This window comes from Syngnathoides biaculeatus, chromosome 9 (genome assembly GCF_019802595.1).
Source record: "Syngnathoides biaculeatus isolate LvHL_M chromosome 9, ASM1980259v1, whole genome shotgun sequence".
Lineage (NCBI taxonomy): Eukaryota > Metazoa > Chordata > Actinopteri > Syngnathiformes > Syngnathidae > Syngnathoides > Syngnathoides biaculeatus.
Window position 1 is genome coordinate 4,650,934 of NC_084648.1, and position 20,868 is coordinate 4,671,801.

A 20,868-nucleotide genomic window follows, 5' to 3' on the forward strand; every position below is an offset into this window, starting at 1 on the left:
GCAGTCTTTGTTGCCCATGGAAACGCAATGTAGGAAGTAATCCGACTGCTTGTCGTTTTTGTTTTGGCAGCGCGAAGTCTTTATCACTTAAGTGTCGCTAACGTAGTTTACCATTTATTTCGGGGAAGTATTCAACAGCTGTGGGTATTCGAGTCGAACACGCCACTTGTCGCAAAGCAAGAGAAAGTGAGACGGTAAAGAATCTCCTTTCAAAGGAAATGCATTAGCTACACAACACTGTAATGACTTGCGTTTAGCTGCTCGACCAGCTCTAGTGACCTTTTTTTTAATGACGAAAATATTTATCACTCGTATAATTAATTAGAACACAGGTTTTTGTACACGTAAAAGTTGATGAGTCGAAGTCGGAACCCCCCTCCCCGGGGTCAAGGGGCTGCGCGTGCGAAACAGGTGAGTCCCCACAGGTCTTAAGCGACGTGTGGTTTCTGGAGCGCATGTTTGACTTTCGATCTGCGTAACTGTGTTTCAGATGGGGCTGCTCCTTGAACTGACCCCGGATGCGGAGATGGATGATGACGGCAACGAGGAAGATCTTGAGGCTGAACTACACATTTTGATGGGAGGAGGAAAACTACAAAGGAAAAAACGAGAAAATAAAGGTGGAGGACCCCTTGATTGTTCCCCCCACTTGTACATCCAAGTTTATTTGCGTCTCATTGTACCGTGTGTAGCTCCTGTTGGAATGGCTGATATTGAAAAAATGGCAGCACTTTGCATGAAAGATCTGGATGAAGAGGACATGGATGATGATGATTTGGATAACGATGAAGATCTGCTGGTAAAACAAACAAAACACTAGAAATATTACAGTCTCGGCATTGTTCCATATTTAATATTGTTTATTGTAACAGATAAGCCTATGGACTGCACACTATTTGTAAAAACACAGTCACATTTGTATGACGGTAAAGGTTTAACTCCAACTTTACATGTTTGTTGATAATGACATGGTATTTTGATGCATCCCCAAAATCTGAACTCACTTGCAATACAATAAACCCCTTTTATCGTGACCCATATGTTCTATATCCATGTGAAAATTCCTACAACATTCTATTTTCAATTTTACCCTTCCCACATGATTTAAACACAGTTTTCTAAATAAGAGGCAAAGTGTGCCGGGTTCAATTTAACACTCATTTGAAGTTTGCTGTAAAACTGACATAACCAGCAAAATATAATTAAACATTAATTCATTAGATGCCACAAAGTTTAACTAATTTCACTATAACAAAAGTCTAATGGCATAATGTGCAAAATATAAAACATTTGGCAACCATAAACTTTCAAACAACAACGACTTTAACACACACTCACACACACACACTGCCCTAACACGTACAAATTGAGCAAACAACAACATTTAGGCATACATTCTCTCTCCTCTGTGGGAACAACAAACATTAAAATGGAAACATGTGGCCTTATGGCAATGCCAAATATTGCAGGTTGGCTGTATTTTGTTCAGTGCAGTTGTCGTGTGTACTTATGTTATGCAAGTGTCCAAAATGTTGTGTTCGCCAGTGAGTGATGGAGCGAGTGTCTTTAAAATACTTCTCCTATAACTATCGTGGCAATTGATTAGTTGACAACAAATTTGGACTCTAGCAACCAATCATGATTAAATGTATTGATAATTGCAGCTCATTTTCCTCTGTGTTAAAGAAAAAAAAAATACCATAAAGTCTTGGCTAGCTAGTTTGGCTAGCGCAGTGCTCTTCTCAAAGTCACTTACTGCCTCCAAGGCGGCAAGTAAGCAACAGATCGGCCAAATATCATTATCATGAAAGGAGAATGAGGATTAATTAATAAGAGAAGATGGCCAAACCGACCTTAGAATATTGTCAAATCTAAGATGAAGCAAAAACCGTTATAAGTTATTTGTGCTACAGTACGATTTTTACTGAAGTCTCACTGGAACCCCATTTGTTACAGCTGAGCGAAAGCAACTATGAAAGGCAAATTCATATATCTGCATGCCTATCACGAATAAAAATTAAACACCTACAAAAAGGACAGTCCAAAAAACAAAATAAAATGAAATAAGAATGTGTTGCATAATTCAACCTACAAAAAGGACAGTCTGAAAAATGAAAGAAAATGAATTAAGAACGTGTCGCATATGTCAGCCAAGAGGAGGGTCCTCTAATGCCAAACTTGGACTACACGTTGTTGTTCATGACAGTCGCTATGTCAGATGACAGGACACGGTGTAATAAATTTGTTCTGTGTCTTGGACCGCATTAGAATCCACTGTATAAGTCTTACTAAGACTAGATTTGCCTGATCATTGCATGCTGTCACCGAGACCATGGTGGGTTGGTGGATTATGCTTGTGTATGTGAGAATTTTTGGGAGTTACCCCTCCGTTAATAATCCGTGGATCTTCACTGTTTGTTGTCCGGCCCAGTCCCTAACCCTGGCGAATAGTGGGGCTCCACTGGATTGTAGATTTACCAATTTAGTGACAAGACTTCATACTGAATGAATCCATACTGAAATAATAATAAAATGAACATTTTGTCACTCAAAACCATTCAAAGAATGGTGGTGTGCTTTTGATTTGGCTGAGGCGCAAATGTTCCTGACAAAATCTAAATGTTTCTGAAAAAATATCCACAATGCTCTTCAGAGGTGACGATAGAGGTTGGTATCGCTGATTGTATTACATTGAAAGGGTGTTGGATTCAGTAGCTTCAAATTCAGATTGTAGATTCAGCTTGTTGTAGTTTCATTGAAGACTCTAAATTGCCTGTAGGTGTGAATGTGCGTGAATGGTTGTTTATATGTGCCCTGGCGAACAGTTCAGGGTGTACCCAACCTTTCACTTGATAGCTTGGATAAGATCTAGCATGCCTGTGACCCTGTGAGGATCAGCGGCACAGAAAATGCATGGATGGATGGATGGGTGTTCTCTTCTTCCCTTTACTTCTGCTGCATATTTCCCAGTAGACCTCATTGTAGTCTAGCATGTTGCTGCAGTTTAGGGTACTACAATTTAGGGGTGGAACTCTAAATTATCCATGAAACATAGCTCGCTTGAAAATGTGTGAGATACCAAGAGTGCAAATGATGAAACTGCAAGGGTTCATTGCAGTATAGTGATTTTCCTTTTCATATATCCCTTTGTTCCCCAACCCCAAAAATAACAACTACTACATATGAAATATGTCTGTGTTTGTTTACAGGCAGAATTGAATGATGTTTTGGAGGATGACAATGAAAGCAGTCCTACTCAGACCGCACAGTCTCCACGTGTTAGCGTTACATCCCATTCTCTTCCTTCTACGAATTCCAATAGTGCAACTGGTTTAGAGTCCCGTGTATTGGAGCGTCTGGAGATGTACAAGGCTGCCATCTCCAGTGCTACTGCATCAGGGGAGACGAGCAAAGCTCGAAGATATGACCGTGGATTAAAGGTTTTAAAACTGCCTTCATTCAAACCTCATTTCATATGTCAACATGACCTTAAAACATGAATGGCTACCTCCTGTGTTGAAGATATACTGTAAGTACTGCTTACAGTTCCTGTACTTGCCTTCCTCAGACACTGCAGTCCATGCTTGCATCAGTCCGGAAAGGAAAGGCAGTCAACGAGGAAGAGATGCCACCTCCTGTTGCTGTTGGGAGGAAACCCGGTGCTGCAGATGAGTCTGAAGCAGCGAAAGAGGAACAAATGCCAGAGCCCATATTCATGCCATACCCTCCATTCAATCAAAAACCTTTACGGGAGGCGGCATCAGGAGCTCCTAATACCAAGCCACTCCATTTAGCACCACCCCAGTATCCGGCTGCTGCCATCACTCCAGGAACCCCGATAATCTCTCCACTGACACCCTCTCAGCCTGGCACACAGCACTCAGGTCACATGAAAACATACTGCTCTCAAACTTATCTGGTTATGTATTCCTCAAGTAACAAACAACAACAAATGTGTTTTTTTTCTTCTTCCACTTTTAGAACTCAAACATGAAGTGTTGTCCCGACAGAGAGAATACAAGCTTGCAGCCATACAGGCCAAACAGAGTGGTAACATTGACCTGGCCAAACGCTTCTATGTAACTGCCAAGGTAACAACACTAAAAGTCAGAACTTTTTGACATGTGTAGTTTACTCATAGATGTTTTAACACAAGCTGATAAAGTTGGGGTCTTAATATGCAGAGTCTGGATTCAATGGTGGAGGCTGTAGATAGGAATGAACCAGTAGACCTGAGCTTGCTCCCTCCAACCCCTGGTCAGTGCGGCTCCTTCAGCAGTGTATTTACTAAATATTCTTTCCTTTGTGTTTTCTCATTTCTTGACCTGTCGCAATCTTCACTACTCAGATTGTTGTTGATGGAGTGCTGAGCTTTCCAATTGAAATTTTGATTACTCAGTAACTAAATATCGTACTATGTTTTTCTTTTTTTGCACCTGTCACACATTTGTTTCGATTCAGTCACGGTGTGTTGTTTACCTCGACCATTTTTGTGTAATGATTCATAGGAGACGTAGTAGTCGAGACACATCCACCTCCTTACACTAAACAACCAGCCCCTGCTGCTCCGGCACCTACACAGGAACCAACTGCTGGCAAGTAGCGCCGATTCTTCTTTCCGACTGGTTAGCATTGTGTGATGAAGGTGTTTCGTAATGTTTAAATATGTATGTGGCTTTCAAAGGCCTTCCTGCTCCCACCAATGTGGCAGAAGCCCTGCAGCAAAGGATGGACATATACAAATCTGCAGCAGATGGAGCTAAGACCAAAGGAGATGACCGTAAAGCACGCATGCATCAGCGCATTGTAAAGGTACATGTTATGCAGCATACATTTTTAAGGAGTCCTTTAACTTTCCTCTTTCTTGGTCTTTTTATATTTTAATTTTCATGAATTATTATTATTTAATTAGTAGTAGTAGTAGTAGCATGTTTAATTTTGCACCAATGGACTGAGAAAAATTCTGAGGTGCGAATATCTTTTTACTGACGATGGCAATAAATTGATTCAGATTCTAGTCTGAAAATAGCAGCTTCAAAATAATTTTGATTTCACATTGTGCTGGCTTTTAATAAGGAATACTGTCATTATCATAATTGTGTAATGGTCTAGCTTGCAATGCTTGTACACGGTTGGCACTGGGTTCGGAAACCTCTTAGCCAATGTGGCTAAACAGTATAAAATTCTTAGAGCCACCCTTGTGTGGAGTTAGAAAAAAAAATTGTTTATCCAAATAATCGATTCTTTGATAGAATTTTCGGTACAATACTCAAGCACTGAAATATTTGTTAATTGCAGGTATACATTCAACTCCCCCATTACATTGTCATATTTTTATTGTTTCATAAAATTCTTGCGTAGTGTCCCGGTACGATTAAGCTGCAAAAATTGTTTCTCAAAATGAGAAAGTTGCTCATCAGATGAAGAAATGATTGGCAAAACTGCTCCTTAAGAAAAAAACATTTTGAGCTGTGTTTATAGGTGTATGGGTGTGTGCGCGTGTTTGTGTGTGTGTATCCGTGGGTGTGCTGCTGAAGTGCTTCAGCGAATCATTATCTACTAAAACTACGAGTCCTGTCTTGGTGCTAGCTAATCAGAAGATCAATAAATCATGTTATAGTTTGATAAATACAATGGACACTTCTTGTCTGGGCGCAGTAAATTTTCATTGTTTTGGGAACATGCAGTGCGTCGTTCAGGATGCAGCCAGTTGCTGGTGGAATGGCTCTGGCTCCATAGATGCAAACGACTGCGTCATTTTAGGGAAAATTAACTACTTTTTATGTTCACTGTAAGCTAACTAGCGAGAATGCTACAGATCTAAACAACACACTCTGGCTCGCCCTGATTGTTGAGATATCATTTAAAACAGAGGTCACGAACCTACACTCCGTTTCCAGACCCAGAAGCGGTCACAAAGTGACCCAGACCAGAGCCCCCCCAAAAAGGTTATGATTAAAGACATATGTGGTGCTTGTATTTGAAGCGGCACAATATATTTCTGGCTCTACGGTAGTGATCCACTGTACCAACATGCGAGTTCCGCCACCTTTTCAGCCGACCAATTACGTAATTACTGAAATCACAGACTTTGCACATACCAGAGAAGAAGAGAAAGGGAGGGCATATAAATTTAAAGACAGGGAAAGATCGGAAATTGCACTTCAAATGAAACACGTAGAGTCATTTTTGTTGGTACTTCTCAGTGGGAAGTTCCCACTAGGAGTGCTTAAATGTCTACTGACATCCCTATATCGTCTTCTTTCCCTTTCGGCTTGTGTACATTTTAAAATATATTGTTATGAAAACTACATATGATACTATTCACTTCAATGTTTATATGGAAAAAAATGTCTATTAATTTTTTTTTTATATACACCTATCTGTCATTTAGAATCCACAAAGCTCTCGTCCTTTGCACTTGTGCAAACCATTTTTCACGATGAACTGGGTCTTTTGGAAAAGTGTGAAGAGTGAATCTATCCTCCTGAGTGTTTGAGCAAAATCCAACAATACAACGAGATGGCATTTTGGCTAACACGCAGGGAAAATCAGCGACTTTCCCGCCAGTAACACTGATATAAACACATGAACCCGCCAGTGTGGGCGTCTGTAAAAAATGTCATTTCCTGCTTCTTCTCCAAAACAAATGCATCGAGAGGATTTTCATGGCGGGAGATGCAAAAATCCATATACGACGACATCATGACCTGTGGTGAAAAAACAGATGGGTCCATTCCCGCTGCCTTTTTTTAAAAAAATTAAAACCATACTAAAAATCATGCTTTACATGTTAGTAGACCTTGAAACATGACCTCTAAAACAGCTCAGTTAAGATTTGTTAAAACACAGGGAGCCAGGGTGAGGTGGCTTGTTGTTGTTTGAGGGAGCCTGCAGTCCTCTGTAGCATCTTCCTACTGTCCTCTGTGGCATCTGTCAATAAGCAAACGCTCATCCAAAGATAGAGCATCTTTCAGGACCTGTGCAGCAAAGTCTATGGGTTTCTTCCTATTCGGAAGGTCCTCTCTTCCGCTATGCCTCTCGAGATTGGTGCATTTGTCAGAAAGTTGATCCACCATTTTGTTCAAGCGCCCAACTCCTTGTTCAAGCTTTATGATAGTGTTTGCCGCTGGAGAGGCATTGTCTTCCAAATTTGATCGTTTGTTAGCTTGTATGGCAGCATTAGCTTTTACGGCATTTATAGGATCGTTGGTTTCACCTTTTAAAGTTGTCCATTTGGTGTAGATGGTGGCTGAGAGTTGATCTATCCTTTTGTCGATTATGCCTGCAAAATCACCCTTGAATGAGCCTACTTCAGTGTGGAGGAAGGCAATAGCTTCCAAAACAGTTGACTCACCACTTGGGGCTTCTCTCTCACGGCTGTCCGAGGCAATTTCTAGGCCTGTCTTGGTCTGCTTACGAAGTTGGTTTGGCATGGTTGTATTTCTCAGTGGTTCAAAATAGTGTTAATAGAAGGTTGTGTACCGTGTTGTCACACAGCTTGCATTAAATTTTGTCTTGGATAACTTGTCCGAAATACTTTTTATAAGTTTTGACTCCAGGAGCAAAGTTACGTCTGAGTCGGGCATGACCACACTGGAAGTCCACAATGATTTGTTGAATCCAACAGCAGACTCATTACTTCTTCTTTTCACAGCAATACCAGGATTCTATTAAAGCACACAAAGCTGGTCGACCTGTCAACTTATCCGATCTACCTGTACCACCAGGTACATTTCCAATTTCATACTTTTACCATTTATTTTTCTTTTGTGTGTCCCTAACACACACACACGCGCACACGCATAAAAGTAAAATATACACAATTTTTTTCGTTTACTTTTCTAGGTTGTCCGCCATTACAAGGTTCAGAGACGGAGCAGCAAAACTTTATGGGTGTCCTGGAAACAGCTATGAAAATATCTAAGCAGGATCCAGATGATGAAGAAGAAGATGACAGTCCAAGAGAGACTGGCAAGGTTAAAAATAAATAAATTAACTTATCAAAAATTGCACTGCCAAGTGCTCTCATTGATATACAGCCAAGAATAGATTGAGTTGCCTCTAGATTCCAGATAGAAGTACCATTTGTGTTGTGTTAACTCATATGTATTGAATCCTGATGGAGTTCAGATATGAATATATATTCACATATTATTATTTGTACACATCATCATAAGATAAAGTTCCTATTTTGTCATTTCTCTCGTGATCCCTATTAAAGATAGGTATTTCTTCTTAGCCCTCAGTGCGTCCACCTACCCAGAAAGCCAAATCTCCAGCACCTCAAGCACCTGGTGGTTCCTTAACACCAAAACTGGGAGTAAAAGGTGTGTTGGCAGAGTAACTCTAAGCCAGTGATTTCCAACATTTATTGGGCCAAGGCACATATATTACATTTGAAAAACCTCACAGCACACCACCAAACAAGTCTCACAAACAGTGGATGCACAAGTGAATTATACACTATCTGCCACCAAATAGAATAGCATTTATTTGTTCTGTCTATATGCTGCTGTCATGGATGGATGAACAAAGATACATTATTTGTTTTAAATAATATTTTGACCAATGAAGTGATATTTGATAATTTCACATGGCTCATTACACTAGTTAGTTAGCAAAGAAGAAGTGGGACATGGAGAGGACTGAGGAGAGGTGGAAGGAATACATTGAGATGCGACGTAGGGAAAAGGTAGAGGTGGAGAAGGCTAAACATGAGGCATATGACGACATGTACACCAGGTTGGATACGAAAGAGAGAGAAAAAGATCTCTTCAGGTTGGCCAGACAGTGGGATAGAGATGGGAAGGATGTGCAGCAAGTAAAGGTGCTTAAGGATAGCGATGGAAACATGTTGACTGGTGCCAGTAGTGTGCTAAGTAGATGGAAAGAGTACTTTGAGAAGTTAATGAATGAAAAGAATAGGAGAGAAGGCGATGTTCAGAGCTGTGAAAACTATAGAGGAATGAAGATGATGAGCCACACAAAAAAGTTATGGGAAAGAATAGTGGAGGTTGGACTCAGGACAGAAGTATCTGTGAGCAACAGTATGGTTTCATGCCGAGAAAGAGTACCACAGATGCATTATTTGCCTGGAGGATGCTCGTGGAAAATTACAGACAAGATCAGAAGGAGTAACACTTTGTGTCCCTGTAGACCTAGAGAAAGCCTAAGACAAAGTACCAAGAGAGGAACTGTGGTACTGCATGCACAAACCTGGTGTGGCGGAGAAATATGTTAAAATAGTACAGGACATGTATGAGGGCAGCGGGACAGCGGTGAGGTGTCAGAAGAATTTAAGGTGGAGGTGGGACTGCATTAGGGATCCGTGCTGAGCCCCTTCCTGTTTGTGGTAGTAATCGATAGGGTGACAGATAAGGTTAGACTGGAATCCCCTTGGACTATGATGTTCGCAGATGATATTGTGATCTGCAGTGAAAGCAGGGAACAGGCGGAGGAACGCAATGGAAAGGTCAGGAATGAAGATTACCTGAAGCAAAACAGACTATGCATAGATGTGCGTGAATGTGAGGGGTGGAGGTGGTGGAGTGAAGCTCCAGGGAGAAGAGATAGCGAGGGTGGATGATTTCAAATACTTGGGGTGAACAATACAGAGGAATAGAGAGTGTGATTAAGAAGTGAAGAAACTAGTCCAAGCGGGGTGGAACAGTTGGCGGAAGGTGTCTGGTGTTCTACGCAATAGAAGAGTCTCCGCTAGGATGAAGGGCAAAGTTTATAAAACAGTGGTGATGATGTACGGATTAGATGGTGGCACTGAAGAAACAACAGGAAGTAGAACTGGAGGTAGCAGGAATGAAGATGCTGAGGTTCTCGCTTAGAGTGAGCAGGTTGGATAGGATTAGAAATGAGCTCATTAGAGTGACAGCCAAAGTTGGATATTTTAGGGAAAAGGTTCGAGAGTGCAGACTTCGATGGTTTGGACATGTCCAGAGGCGAGAGAGTGAGTATTTTGGTAGAAGGGTGCTGAGGATGGAACTGCCAGGCAAAAGAGCGAAAGGAAAACCAAAGAAAAGGTTGATGGATGTTGTGAGGGAGGACATGAGGACAATGGATGTTAGAGAAGAAGATGCACAAGATAGGCTTAGATGGAAAAAGATGACACACTGTGGTGACCTCTAACAGGACAAGCCAAAAGGAAAAGAAGACGAAGAGACATTACACTAGTTGGGAACAACTGCTTGTAGCCATGCCTGTATAGCCACAGTTTGACTGCTACATAAGAGCATAACTTATTTTTCTCCTAATTATCATTTTAGCCCAACAACAAGTGGATTTCCTGTTGCTACGGCGACAGGCTTTTTTGCGGGCAGCACTGCACTCAAAGAAGATGAAGGTACTTCACAGATAGGTTTTTCTTGGGTAGCTTGAATCCCTGATTTTTTTTTTTTGTTTCTGTAAGATTTCTAATCACTATCGTCCTTTCAAGAAATAGTCATATGATAATTTATTTGATCATATCCTGCAGGATATGACAGCAGCAGCACAGCATCTCAGACATGCCAAAGGCCTCAACCCCATGATCGAAGCTGCCAAGTCTGGACTTCCTGTTGATATCACCAAGGTTCTAAATTTATGCATTAGAAGTAATGAACACCATGTTTTTGTGTTTGTCACAGGAGTGAATGAATATGTGGGACGTAAGAATTAATAGTTAACCGAAAGCATCATTGTGCGTGTGTCTGTGTTCACGGGGGCATCTGTGAGAGCTACAGTACGTTCTGAATGTTGTGTGTGGCTCTAGGATATATCCCACATGACTGCTTTAATTTGGTCTGGTCTCACATTTATTTTCTTATAACACACAGGTTCCTCTCTGAGTCACACTGTAATTATGAAAAAGGATATTATTCCTGTGCCGCTGTTAGTTTGCCTTTTTCCCTCTCGTTCTTCTGCGAATGTTATGCAAGCTTCTGATATTGGTAATTTGTAGTAGAAAGTTGATTTGACAAGGTTGCATGCTGCATCTGATATTTTTAACTGTTATGCACCAAGGAACATCACCTTTAACTTTTTTTTCCTTCTGGCATGATGGAAAGTTGTCAGATAATTATCTTTTGGTGTCTTTTGTCTTTGTTTCATATCTAAAATATTTCAAAATATTTTTTTAAATTTATATCTTTAATCCAGATTTGTACTCTTCTCAGATACCCAACAGTCCAGTCAGTGAAGACGACTACGTACTAGCTCGTTCCCGTACATCTCCGCTTTCTCCTCGTACTAGTGAGCAATACCACAGCCTCATGGATCTTTTGCGGAAGCAGCATGAGGTTGGGATTCACATCTTGTTTTATTTCACAGAAACTCAAACATTTACTAGTACAATATGTTGAATTATCCAATTGTGGCTTCTATCTTTTCCATCGCATCTGTTTCTCTCTGCAACTCAAATCTCCAGAAATGTGTGACTCAGTCACAGCAGTTCGTACTCATGGGCAATATTGGCGAGGCTCTCAAGTAAGAACTTGTTGCTCAAAGCTTTTTTTTTTTTAATATTATTTTTTAAATAAAACCCACCTCTTCAGCCAAAAAATTCTCTTTCACATATGAGCAATCATATTATGTGCACGTGAAGCCAGTTTTATCTTACTTTATTTACTATCAAAAACAAAAAAATAGTGGCTACACAGTTAAGTAAAATACATCTATCCAATCTGAAATTCAATGTTTTTAACTTTTTGGTGTAGCTAAATAAGGTTATGAAAATATTAGAAACATGTCTACGTTATTGCGATTCCAACCATAAAGTACACATATCAATACCTAAAAATCTGAGGCATCTGTGAGCTGGTTTAGCCTCTAGGGCACAGGTGTCAAACAGTAGACCCGGGGGCCAGATCTGGCTTGCTACATGATTTTATGTTGCTCGCGAAGGCAATTTATGGTGTCAACTTTCATGATTCTTGTTCGAATCTGGATCAAAATTTCAAATTGTCATATCATAAATGATTATGTTGAGATATTGCAAGCATTTTTCTGTACCGAACATCAACCATAGTTGAAAAACCCAATGGACTGGTGATTCCAAAACTAGTGAATATGATGACGTGATTAAAGATTTTTATTGTTTCACAGTCATCACGGCCCTCTGAGTGAAACTGTAACTACAATGTGGCCCGCGAAGAAAATTTGTTTCACACCCCTGCTCTAGGAGACCAACTTTACTCTCAAGCCTGTTAGAAGTATTCACAACACATCTTTGAATTCTTACTATAATAAATAAAACAATAATCTACATATGTTTAATATCCATGATTATCATTACCCCAGCAGGTTTTATATAAAAGGTAATGACATTAATAAGTCAAATCAGACTAAAGCTCTCCTCTTTCAGCATCACCAAAATTAATTTTTGTTGAATGGCACAATAATGAGTAAGAACATTTCTTAGAGAATTTGATTTTCTTCTAGGTCAAATGTTGACATACATTTCCTTAGTATCGAGTAGCATTTCCTTTGAACAGCATGACTTGGGTCAAATGTTTTGGGTGACCTTCCACAAGCTTCTGACAGTACTCTGCTGGAACCTTGGACCATTCCTCCTGACAGAACTGCTGTAACTGAGTCAGGTTTGTCAGATGCCTTGCTCACACACATCTTTTAAGATCTTCCCACAATTTTTCAGTGGAATTCAGGTCAGGGCTTTGCGATGGCCACTCCAAGACATTGACTTTGTAATCCTCAAGCAATTGTTTAACCACTTTGGTATTATATTTAGGATCATTGTCTCTTTGGAAGACCCATTTGTGCCCAAGTTTTAGCTTTGTGGCTACTGTCTCGAGATGTTGCCTTAATATCTCCCTGTAATGTTCTTTCTTCATAATGCTATCTTTTTATGATGAGCTCCAGTTCCTACTGCAGCAAAACAGCCCCACAACATGATGCTACCACCACAGTGCTTCAGATTTTGTAGTATATTCTCAGGCCTACAAGCCTCACCCTTTTCCCTCAGATGTAATATAGGTCATTATGGGCAAACAGCTCCACTTTAGTTTCATCAGATCACAGGACATGTCTCCAGAAGTTAAAAACTTCATCTTGGTGTCTTTTTGCATATTGTAATTTGGCCTTTTTAAATTTCTTTAGGAGTAATAGCTTCTTTCTCTGTGAGTAGCCTTACAGCCCATGTATGTGCATGACTCGTTTTACTGCGTATAATGTCACTTTCTTACCAGCTTCATTCGGCATCTTCACAGCGCCTTTACCTTTTGTTCTGGGGTTGATTCGCATATTTCAGACCAAAACACGCTCATCTCTGGGACACCAAGCCTGTCTCCTTCCTGAGCAGTGTGATAGCTGGACATTCCCATGATGTTTATACTTGCATGGCACGTTCAATCATCTGAAAATGGCACCCAAGGATTAGCCAGACTTCTGTATAACCACAATGGTTTTTCTGATTTCCTCTCTATTGTTTTTTTAACTGTCCCATGATTTGAAAAATGGAAGCAGAGTGTTTGAGATGTGACCTTCAATTAACTCATGTGCAATGTTTCCTCTAATTTTTCAAGTGTCTGAGCAAACACACTAAGGCCATGAGCGACCCCTTTGACCACTTTGAGCAACATCAGACATATGCACTGTGGTCAGGTCAGTGTCATCCGTTGACGTTACATGGCTCATTAAAAGGTTCAGATTACATTCCCATCAATATTTTTAAGAACAATTTTGTGTTTTTGCAAACTTAAACTGAAAATGTCAACAAACAAAAATTCACTACAATACAAATACATACCAAGCAACTATTAACTATTAATTTGAAATGTCGCATCCAACTTTTTTTTTAACCCACAATGATATCCCCTTCTGTTTTTCTTGGTGTAAAACTGAATTATTGCTTGCAAAATATCTTTTACAATAGATGTTGAAAGCTGAATGATGCTCCGAAACAGTTTTAAGGTTAATGTTATGTTGCCTCCTATATTTAAAATACAGAATTAGCTTTTTGGCCAATGTATGGGCTGTGCTTTCATCCTCAGTCAGGCTGTGCCAACGTGGAATTTTAACATTATACACCATCTCATCCTGTACTTTCTACTTTGGCTTGAGACCAGACCTTTTTTACTCAAAAAAGAGAAAATCTCATCCAGTTTCACCACTTTTTCTTCTATTATTCACATAACCTGGTGTTTGCAATTGAGTGTACCCGTTTGAAATGGAGGGTGCGGTGTCAGGTAAACTAGCTCGAGTGTGTGGCCCGGTGTGGCCGACCAGCAGCTCTTTGTGAGAGGCAGTGTTGTTCCGTGTTTAAAAAAAAAAAAAAAAAAAAAAAAGTCAACCTGTAGTTCACTGCGCTGTATCTGTTTGCCTCTGCGCTGAGAGTGTGCGACAAGTGCGCAAATGCGCAGCTCCGCAGCTTAGAGGGAACATTGCCCATGTGTAGTCAGCCTATCGGGAGCGTTCAAAGCCGTGACCTCATCATCTGGGCTTCCCCGCGTTCTTTAACGGTATAGTACTTTTTGTTTATGTCAACATTTGACCTCGACGAAAATATAAAATTCTCCAAGAAATTCTCTCTCTAATTATCGTAACATTTAACAAAACGTAATAACTGTGGTGATCCTAACTGACCTGAAACAGGAGAGGTTTAGTCTGATTTGACTTCAGACAGTGAGACAAAAAATGAAATGTGTTTTTGCACAGTGTATGTGAATTTCTAGCTACAACTGGATATTTAAAATGTATGTATTGTATGTATGCACTTTTTCCCCCCCATTCCAAATCATTCTTGCAAAAACTGACTTGCGTACCTTTAACATCTGACAGTTTGTTGGTTGGCTTCTGTTCCAAGAATAATATTTATTAATTTGGCAAGGCCTACTATCTTAAAGTCTATTTTTACTGTGCCTGTATTCAGAAACTAGAATTATAGATGTGCATTGGTTTTCAACAAGACCTGATTATTGGGCAAATGTTGTTTGTATTTGTGCTTTAGGGCTGTGTCTGTTTCTCTCCAGGTGTGAAAAGCTTGTTGAAGAGTCATTCAAAAACATAGAGATACTGAAGAATGCCCACATCAAGGGCCAGCCAGTGCCCAAGTGTCACACGGAGGAGAAGACATTCAGTGTTGTCAAGTCAGAAACAAACTCTTACCAAACATTCAAATTCAATCTCAATTATTGCTTTTCCTTGACATGATTCAAGAAAAGTGCATGACTAAAAGCACACTATTTGATGTTTATTGTGATTTGGAATGCAAATATTCATGAGAAACGTGTATTGTTCTGTATTTTGTATCAGACAAATAATTTCATTGTTCATTTATATAATACCATTAATCTTTTGGTCATACATAGTATAGGCCTCATATATAAAATTGGCAATCCATATGTCCATAAGTGTCTTACATAGTATGAACATTCAGTTGAAACAATCAGTAGATGTAAAAAGTCTAAAATTATGTTTTGTGATTTTTTTTATAGTAGAGTGCTGTACTATAAAGCTGGCCAAAAATTCATGATTTCACGAGTTGATTCACAGTGACTTATTGTGACAGATTTTTCTAGGGCTTCAGTAACCCAACAAACTGGTAGCTAAATGACTCATTTAACAGTCCAACTTGTTTTGATGACAGTGATGCTAACTACTTGATGTCTGTCACTTATATTGGGGTTAAGAAACCTGTGTGTCTCTGTAGGAATTACCCCAACCTGGCCCCCAATGACATGATATTGTACATCATAAGAGGCATCAACCTTCCAGTTCCCTCAGGTTGGCAGCTTTCCAGCCAATCTGTTAGAAATGAAATTGTGTGTGAATTTACACCTCTATCTCTGGCTTCAGGTGTCTCGCCTAATGATCTGGATGCCAGTGTGAAGTTTGAATTTCCTTTTCCCAGTGCGGTAAGATTCCGTTATATCAAGAGAAAATGAGAAAGAGATGTTTTTGTAAAAATAATTTTCTTCAAATGCGTGTGTAGGAGGAGCCACAGAGGGACAAAACCAGTACAATAAAAAGTACAACCAGTCCAGAGTTTAAAGAGCAGTTCAAACTCAACATCAACAGAGCGCACAGAGGATTTAAGCGAGTCATCCAGTCCAAAGGCTTCAAATTTGAAATCATTCATAAGGGGTACAAATCAAAACTGCTTTGGTGTTGACACCTGACTGATCCTTTTTGTGTCAATGAAATAATCTGTATCTTTACAGAGGCCTCTTTAAAACAGACAAGGTTGTGGGCACAGCTCAACTGAAGCTCGAGTCTCTCGAAAACCGCTGTGACATCAGAGAGATTATAGAGGTTAGTTGTTAAGCTTTACAAAAAATTGAATTGTAATATGAATAAATACATTTGTACTGTCTGCAGAAGTTGAATGGAGGCAACTGGACTTGTCATTGGTTGTTGATGTTTCACCTTTAATTCAAAAGGCTCCTTCAGTTCTAAACTTTAGTTGTGGAGTCCTCCTGTTTGTGTTTCTGGTGCGTTGGTCCCTTAGGGGTGGGCACATGAGGGTTGTAGTTGTTATTGTTGCCAGGTGTGTCTGGTCAACGACTCCTGGCAAAACGTTTCACATGGTTTGAGACAATCTTTTGTGTGACAAGTCTCAGAACATTGTCGTAAGCGAACGATAAGTGATGCTGTAAACCTTTGTAAAGAAAGGGCCTTTCAAATTTTACTTCTTTTACAACTCTTTCAAATAGTTAATGTGACTGTCGATTGGCCCTAATGGAGCTCCTATTTTATGACTTTTTGGTATTCCATAAATGCCAGGTATCATGCACCATGGCAACAGCCATCTAGCAGTCAAATCTTTCTTTTCTAGCTTCTGAAGACATTTTGTATCATGTCTACGGACATGCATCCAGTATGGTTACATGTCCACACTAGACTTAGCTATGTCTCTCTCTCAGGTGATGGATGGACGCAAAGCCACTGGTGGCAAGTTAGAGGTCAGGGTGAAGATCAGAGAGCCGATATCCAGCGTAGAACTCCAGCCTATGACAGAGAAGTGGCTAATCCTTGAACCAGTCACCTCTCTCTCACCTCCAGAGAGACAAAAAGAACGGGTGTGTCAATGACCTGCATTAATGTCGATTTGGAAAAGTTAGATCAAGCTGACATTCTCAACCTTCTTGAGTGCTGTAGTGCTCATCACTGAATCAAGATGCTTCCCTTAATGTTAATTCATGCACAAGTGTCTATGGCTTAGTAATGAGGAGGTACTTTCATAAATGCATCTCTGTAAATGAGGGTTCCAAATTGTGCATTACTAAGTAGAGGGTTTCCTTCACACATTTTAGTCTGATCATAAATAATTTTCCATTATTGCAGAATGGCTTTAGAAGGCTAATATATTCTTGAGTCATTTCAACATCTTTGTGTATTTCTTAATGAATCAGGCTCCTTCTCCTCGATCTAAATCCAAACATGAGGTGAGCAACAGGAGCAGTCACTCTAGCAATTCTCCTCCCCAGTACAAGCTCCACAGCTTCAGCCTCCTTAACTATGACAAGGAACGGTTGGAGAGAAAGGTACTTTTATATTTATGCATCACTGTGTATGTTGCATTTAATTTCTTAAAGGTCCTATCAGTCACCGTGTCCTTCTCTCTCAGATTGCAGAGTACAAAAAGAACCGGCGGGATCCCCCATCTGATGTCATTCATCAGCACAAAGAGATCATACACAGGTTGCACTGGCAAAAAGCGCAGCTGGAGCGAGCATCTCCTGCTCTGCTATCAGGTAAGACAAAAACTTTTGAAATTCTCATTAAAAACAGCATATAACGATAACACACTTTGTCCTTCTCCGTGTGAAGAGTATGAAAATGTGTTGCGGCGCTTCACCCAAGGACTTGCTGACTCTGTGAAGAAATTCTCAACTCAAGGCAATAGGGTGAAAGCGGGGTCAGGGATGATGCTCTTCAAAAATGATGTCCACCGGTAACTTCATGTGTCACTATCTGCCTGTGTAAAGTCATTCTTTTTGCTCTTTATAGGATGCTGCCAAGGATGCTCTGAGTCGGTTGAAGATGGTAGAGAATGAGGTGAGAGTTCTCATGGACTGTATTGCTAATGTAATTAAGCACCATCTTTATATGAGTGCCTGCAGAAAGGATTGATCTTGTGTGTCTATTTGATTCATCAGCTGGAATCACTGAAAAGAAAACGCGCTGGATAAGAAGAGACTGGCTGGCAAAAGGATTGGCTGGAGTACTGTTATCTTTTCTTTTCTCTCATATGCACAGATACACTCGAGCACTCCACTCTCAAGACCTTTGTCATGGTTCTGTGCTGCACATCCATGATAAATGCATGCAGCCACTTGCTCTTGGAAGGGCAAACACTACAAAAAACCTTGAACAATTCCCGTGGTTTTCTTTGTCTCGCTTCAAGCAAAGATACATTTTAATGTGTATATGCTTGACCAATGCTCTGAGGTGTTTTAACCCCTTTCCTCCTTATTTTATGGGCGTAAGGATCTTAATGTAATCTGTCTGCTCCAATGTTCCCAGATTACAGTAATCTGGTGCATTCGCATTGGTGTGATATGGGAGTAAAAAAAAAAAAAAATGGGGCTTTGGGGCACCACGGCCTACATCCCATAATGAGGGATTAGTGTTTGTGTCACCAAGGAGACAACTAGATCAGACATAAATTTGCCTATGGGGTTGCAGAACGGGGGAGTGTTAACAGTGTGCCATGAATGTGGTAGCAGTTTAGCTCTGCCTTCTTCATCAGCCACTTGCTCTTTGTCGCCTTCTTCACCTTCTCTGTCTTCACACTAATTCCTTCACATACATTCAGAGATTACGCAGCGTTACATGCAGCTCCATTTGGATTTCCTTCCAAGTCTTTATTAAAGAGAGCTAAGTCTTTCGTGCTGTCTATTAGAAAATAATTAACAGCTGCTACTGCTTTTACTGTGGATTCATTCATACAAATCCTCGAGACTGGCGGCGACTTAAAGTGAGCCCTTTGTTTTGGCTCGAATAACCCTAGTGAAAACTAACTTGATAATCCCCACTTTATAAAAACTCAGAATAAGAATATTATAATTTTTTCTGTAAAATGTACATTTTTGGTGCTCTTAATGAACCGATTTCTGTTCATTCATCTGAAGGGAAAAGTATTTTGTCATCAGCCAACCATTTTCAAATGCTTATCCTTATCCTAGGGCGGGAAGGCTCTTTCAATTTAGTAGTTAAATCATACCCGTGACCTGCAGCATTATGCACGTTTCCTCACTGCCATGGTTTTGTCTTGACAGCTAATTGAACAATCTTTAATGTCACTTAATACTTGTGCCATCTCGGCTACGGTGTTTACAAATATGTCCTATGCTGTTCTCTAGTTTTACATTTGGAAAATCTTTTCATGAGCTCCTTCCTGATTTTCAGGTGGAATTTATCTCACTTTTTTTGTTTTACTCTCCTGAGTGGTTTTCATTTTATATGGAGCAGACAAAAAATAATCTGGATCATGCTGAACTTTGATGACTAATGGTGATATGCTTCTCGGCATGAAATGTAAAAAAAAAAAAAATAAATAAACCAAAAATGAAAATGCCAACTTCACTTCCTTTAAACTCAAGTGGATTGGAGTTGATATGGCATATTTGCCCCACACAACAACAACAACAGAAAAAAACAATTTTTCTAATGGTGTTGAAGTGCAATATCGTTACTTTTTAACCAGGGATATGGCCAATCATTTAAAGTGTGGAAAACTATTATTTGCTAAATCTTAAAAAAATACATAGCTACATTTTTAGAAATAGCTATTACAGTGCAATTTCACTTCCAGAACTATAAATCTATTTTAATACATGTTGCCTAATCTTGCACCTAGTTACACAAGGTTTTAACTCACCTCAAAACACAACCCGACATATGACCCGCTCTTTGGGTAAGAGGCTGTTTTGTTGTCATGGTGATGAGCTCATCAGCATTCAGTGTGGATTTTCGATGGTTAGACTTGGGGGGGGGGGACACATCTCAAAAGTTTGCTCGAATGGTGACTAAGTTTCTCACCTGCACAGGACATGTACACGTGATTCCTTTTTACATATATATATATATTTTCTCATATTGTTTCTATAACGAGGCTACACTACAATGAATGAATCAATTTAAAGGAGAAAATGTGCTTTATGTGTGTGATTTTTTTTTTTTTTTTTTTTTTTGGGGGGGGGGGTCATTACAGCTTTATGTCCTGATATGCAGCAGTATATATATCTTTTTGGTTTGGTGTTGAATTAATCACTTTTTAAATTCTTTTTTTCATGTAAGGGCAATCAGAAATATATACTATTTATATATATAACAGCATTGGATGCTCTGTCTCTGTATTCAAGTGTGTATCATGATAATTTGTGCAGGGCAAAGTGGGAATGAATCAAGAATGAATCAAGGCTTACTTACCGAGGCATTATTATTGTGTGTACAGGGCTTGTTGTAATATGAATAAATGGTAAACTTGTGTCACTGCACTGATGTACGTAGTTAATTGCATCACTTCTCAGTGTTCTTTTAGTTTGAACACAGATTTAACTCACTATTATACAAATATTTTATATTTATAATCTCCCATAAAATGGCACGGATGACTAGTTAGCACATCTGCCTCATAAGTTCTGAGGATCTGGGTTCATATCCTGGCTTGCCAGCGTAGAGTTTGCTTGGTCTCCCTGTGCTGGTTTTCTCTGGATGGTCTGGTTTTCTTCCACATCTCAAAAACATGCATGGTAGGTTAATTAGAGACTCTAAATTGCCCAAAGGTGTGCATGGGAGTGTGAATTGTTTTGTGTGTATATGTACCTTGCGATTGCCTGGTGACCAGTTTAGGGTGTACCCTGCCTCCTGCTGGAAGATAGCTGGGATAGGATCCAGCATGTCCACGACCCACCC

The 20,868-nt window shown here is 39.8% G+C and overlaps 1 protein-coding gene across 3 annotated transcripts; it reads left to right on the plus strand.

The window, feature by feature from the left end:
• Nucleotides 1-19: 19 nt before the first annotated feature.
• cc2d1a (coiled-coil and C2 domain containing 1A) lies at nt 20-20,155 on the plus strand. 3 transcript variants are annotated; one of them, XM_061829012.1, is made up of 28 exons: nt 20-194; nt 326-411; nt 491-620; nt 693-799; nt 3,210-3,440; nt 3,569-3,884; nt 3,982-4,091; nt 4,185-4,257; nt 4,509-4,595; nt 4,685-4,812; nt 7,658-7,730; nt 7,849-7,979; nt 8,243-8,330; nt 10,281-10,357; nt 10,490-10,585; nt 11,169-11,291; nt 11,420-11,478; nt 14,979-15,095; nt 15,659-15,732; nt 15,805-15,863; nt 15,941-16,092; nt 16,170-16,260; nt 16,872-17,027; nt 17,361-17,492; nt 17,576-17,702; nt 17,779-17,855; nt 17,959-18,006; nt 18,108-20,155. In XM_061829012.1, exons 2-28 carry the CDS (start codon nt 355-357, stop codon nt 18,138-18,140), a joined length of 2,952 nt encoding a protein of 983 aa, XP_061684996.1. In that variant the 5' UTR covers nt 20-194; nt 326-354; the 3' UTR covers nt 18,141-20,155. The 3 variants fall into 3 exon arrangements, with proteins under 3 accessions (XP_061684996.1, XP_061684998.1, XP_061684995.1); XM_061829014.1 differs by having other exon boundaries at nt 20-411; nt 17,779-17,866; XM_061829011.1 differs by having other exon boundaries at nt 21-411.
• The last annotated feature ends 713 nt before the right edge of the window (nt 20,156-20,868 follow it).

Coding starts and splice junctions, on each gene's coding strand:
- cc2d1a (XM_061829012.1), top strand. CDS start 355: ATGAGTCGAAGTCGGAACCCCCCTCCCCGGGGTCAAGGGGCTGCGCGT. Junction 4,596..4,684: donor TACACAGGAACCAACTGCTG/GCAAGTAGCGCC, acceptor TGGCTTTCAAAG/GCCTTCCTGCTCCCACCAAT. Junction 18,007..18,107: donor TGAAGATGGTAGAGAATGAG/GTGAGAGTTCTC, acceptor TTGATTCATCAG/CTGGAATCACTGAAAAGAAA.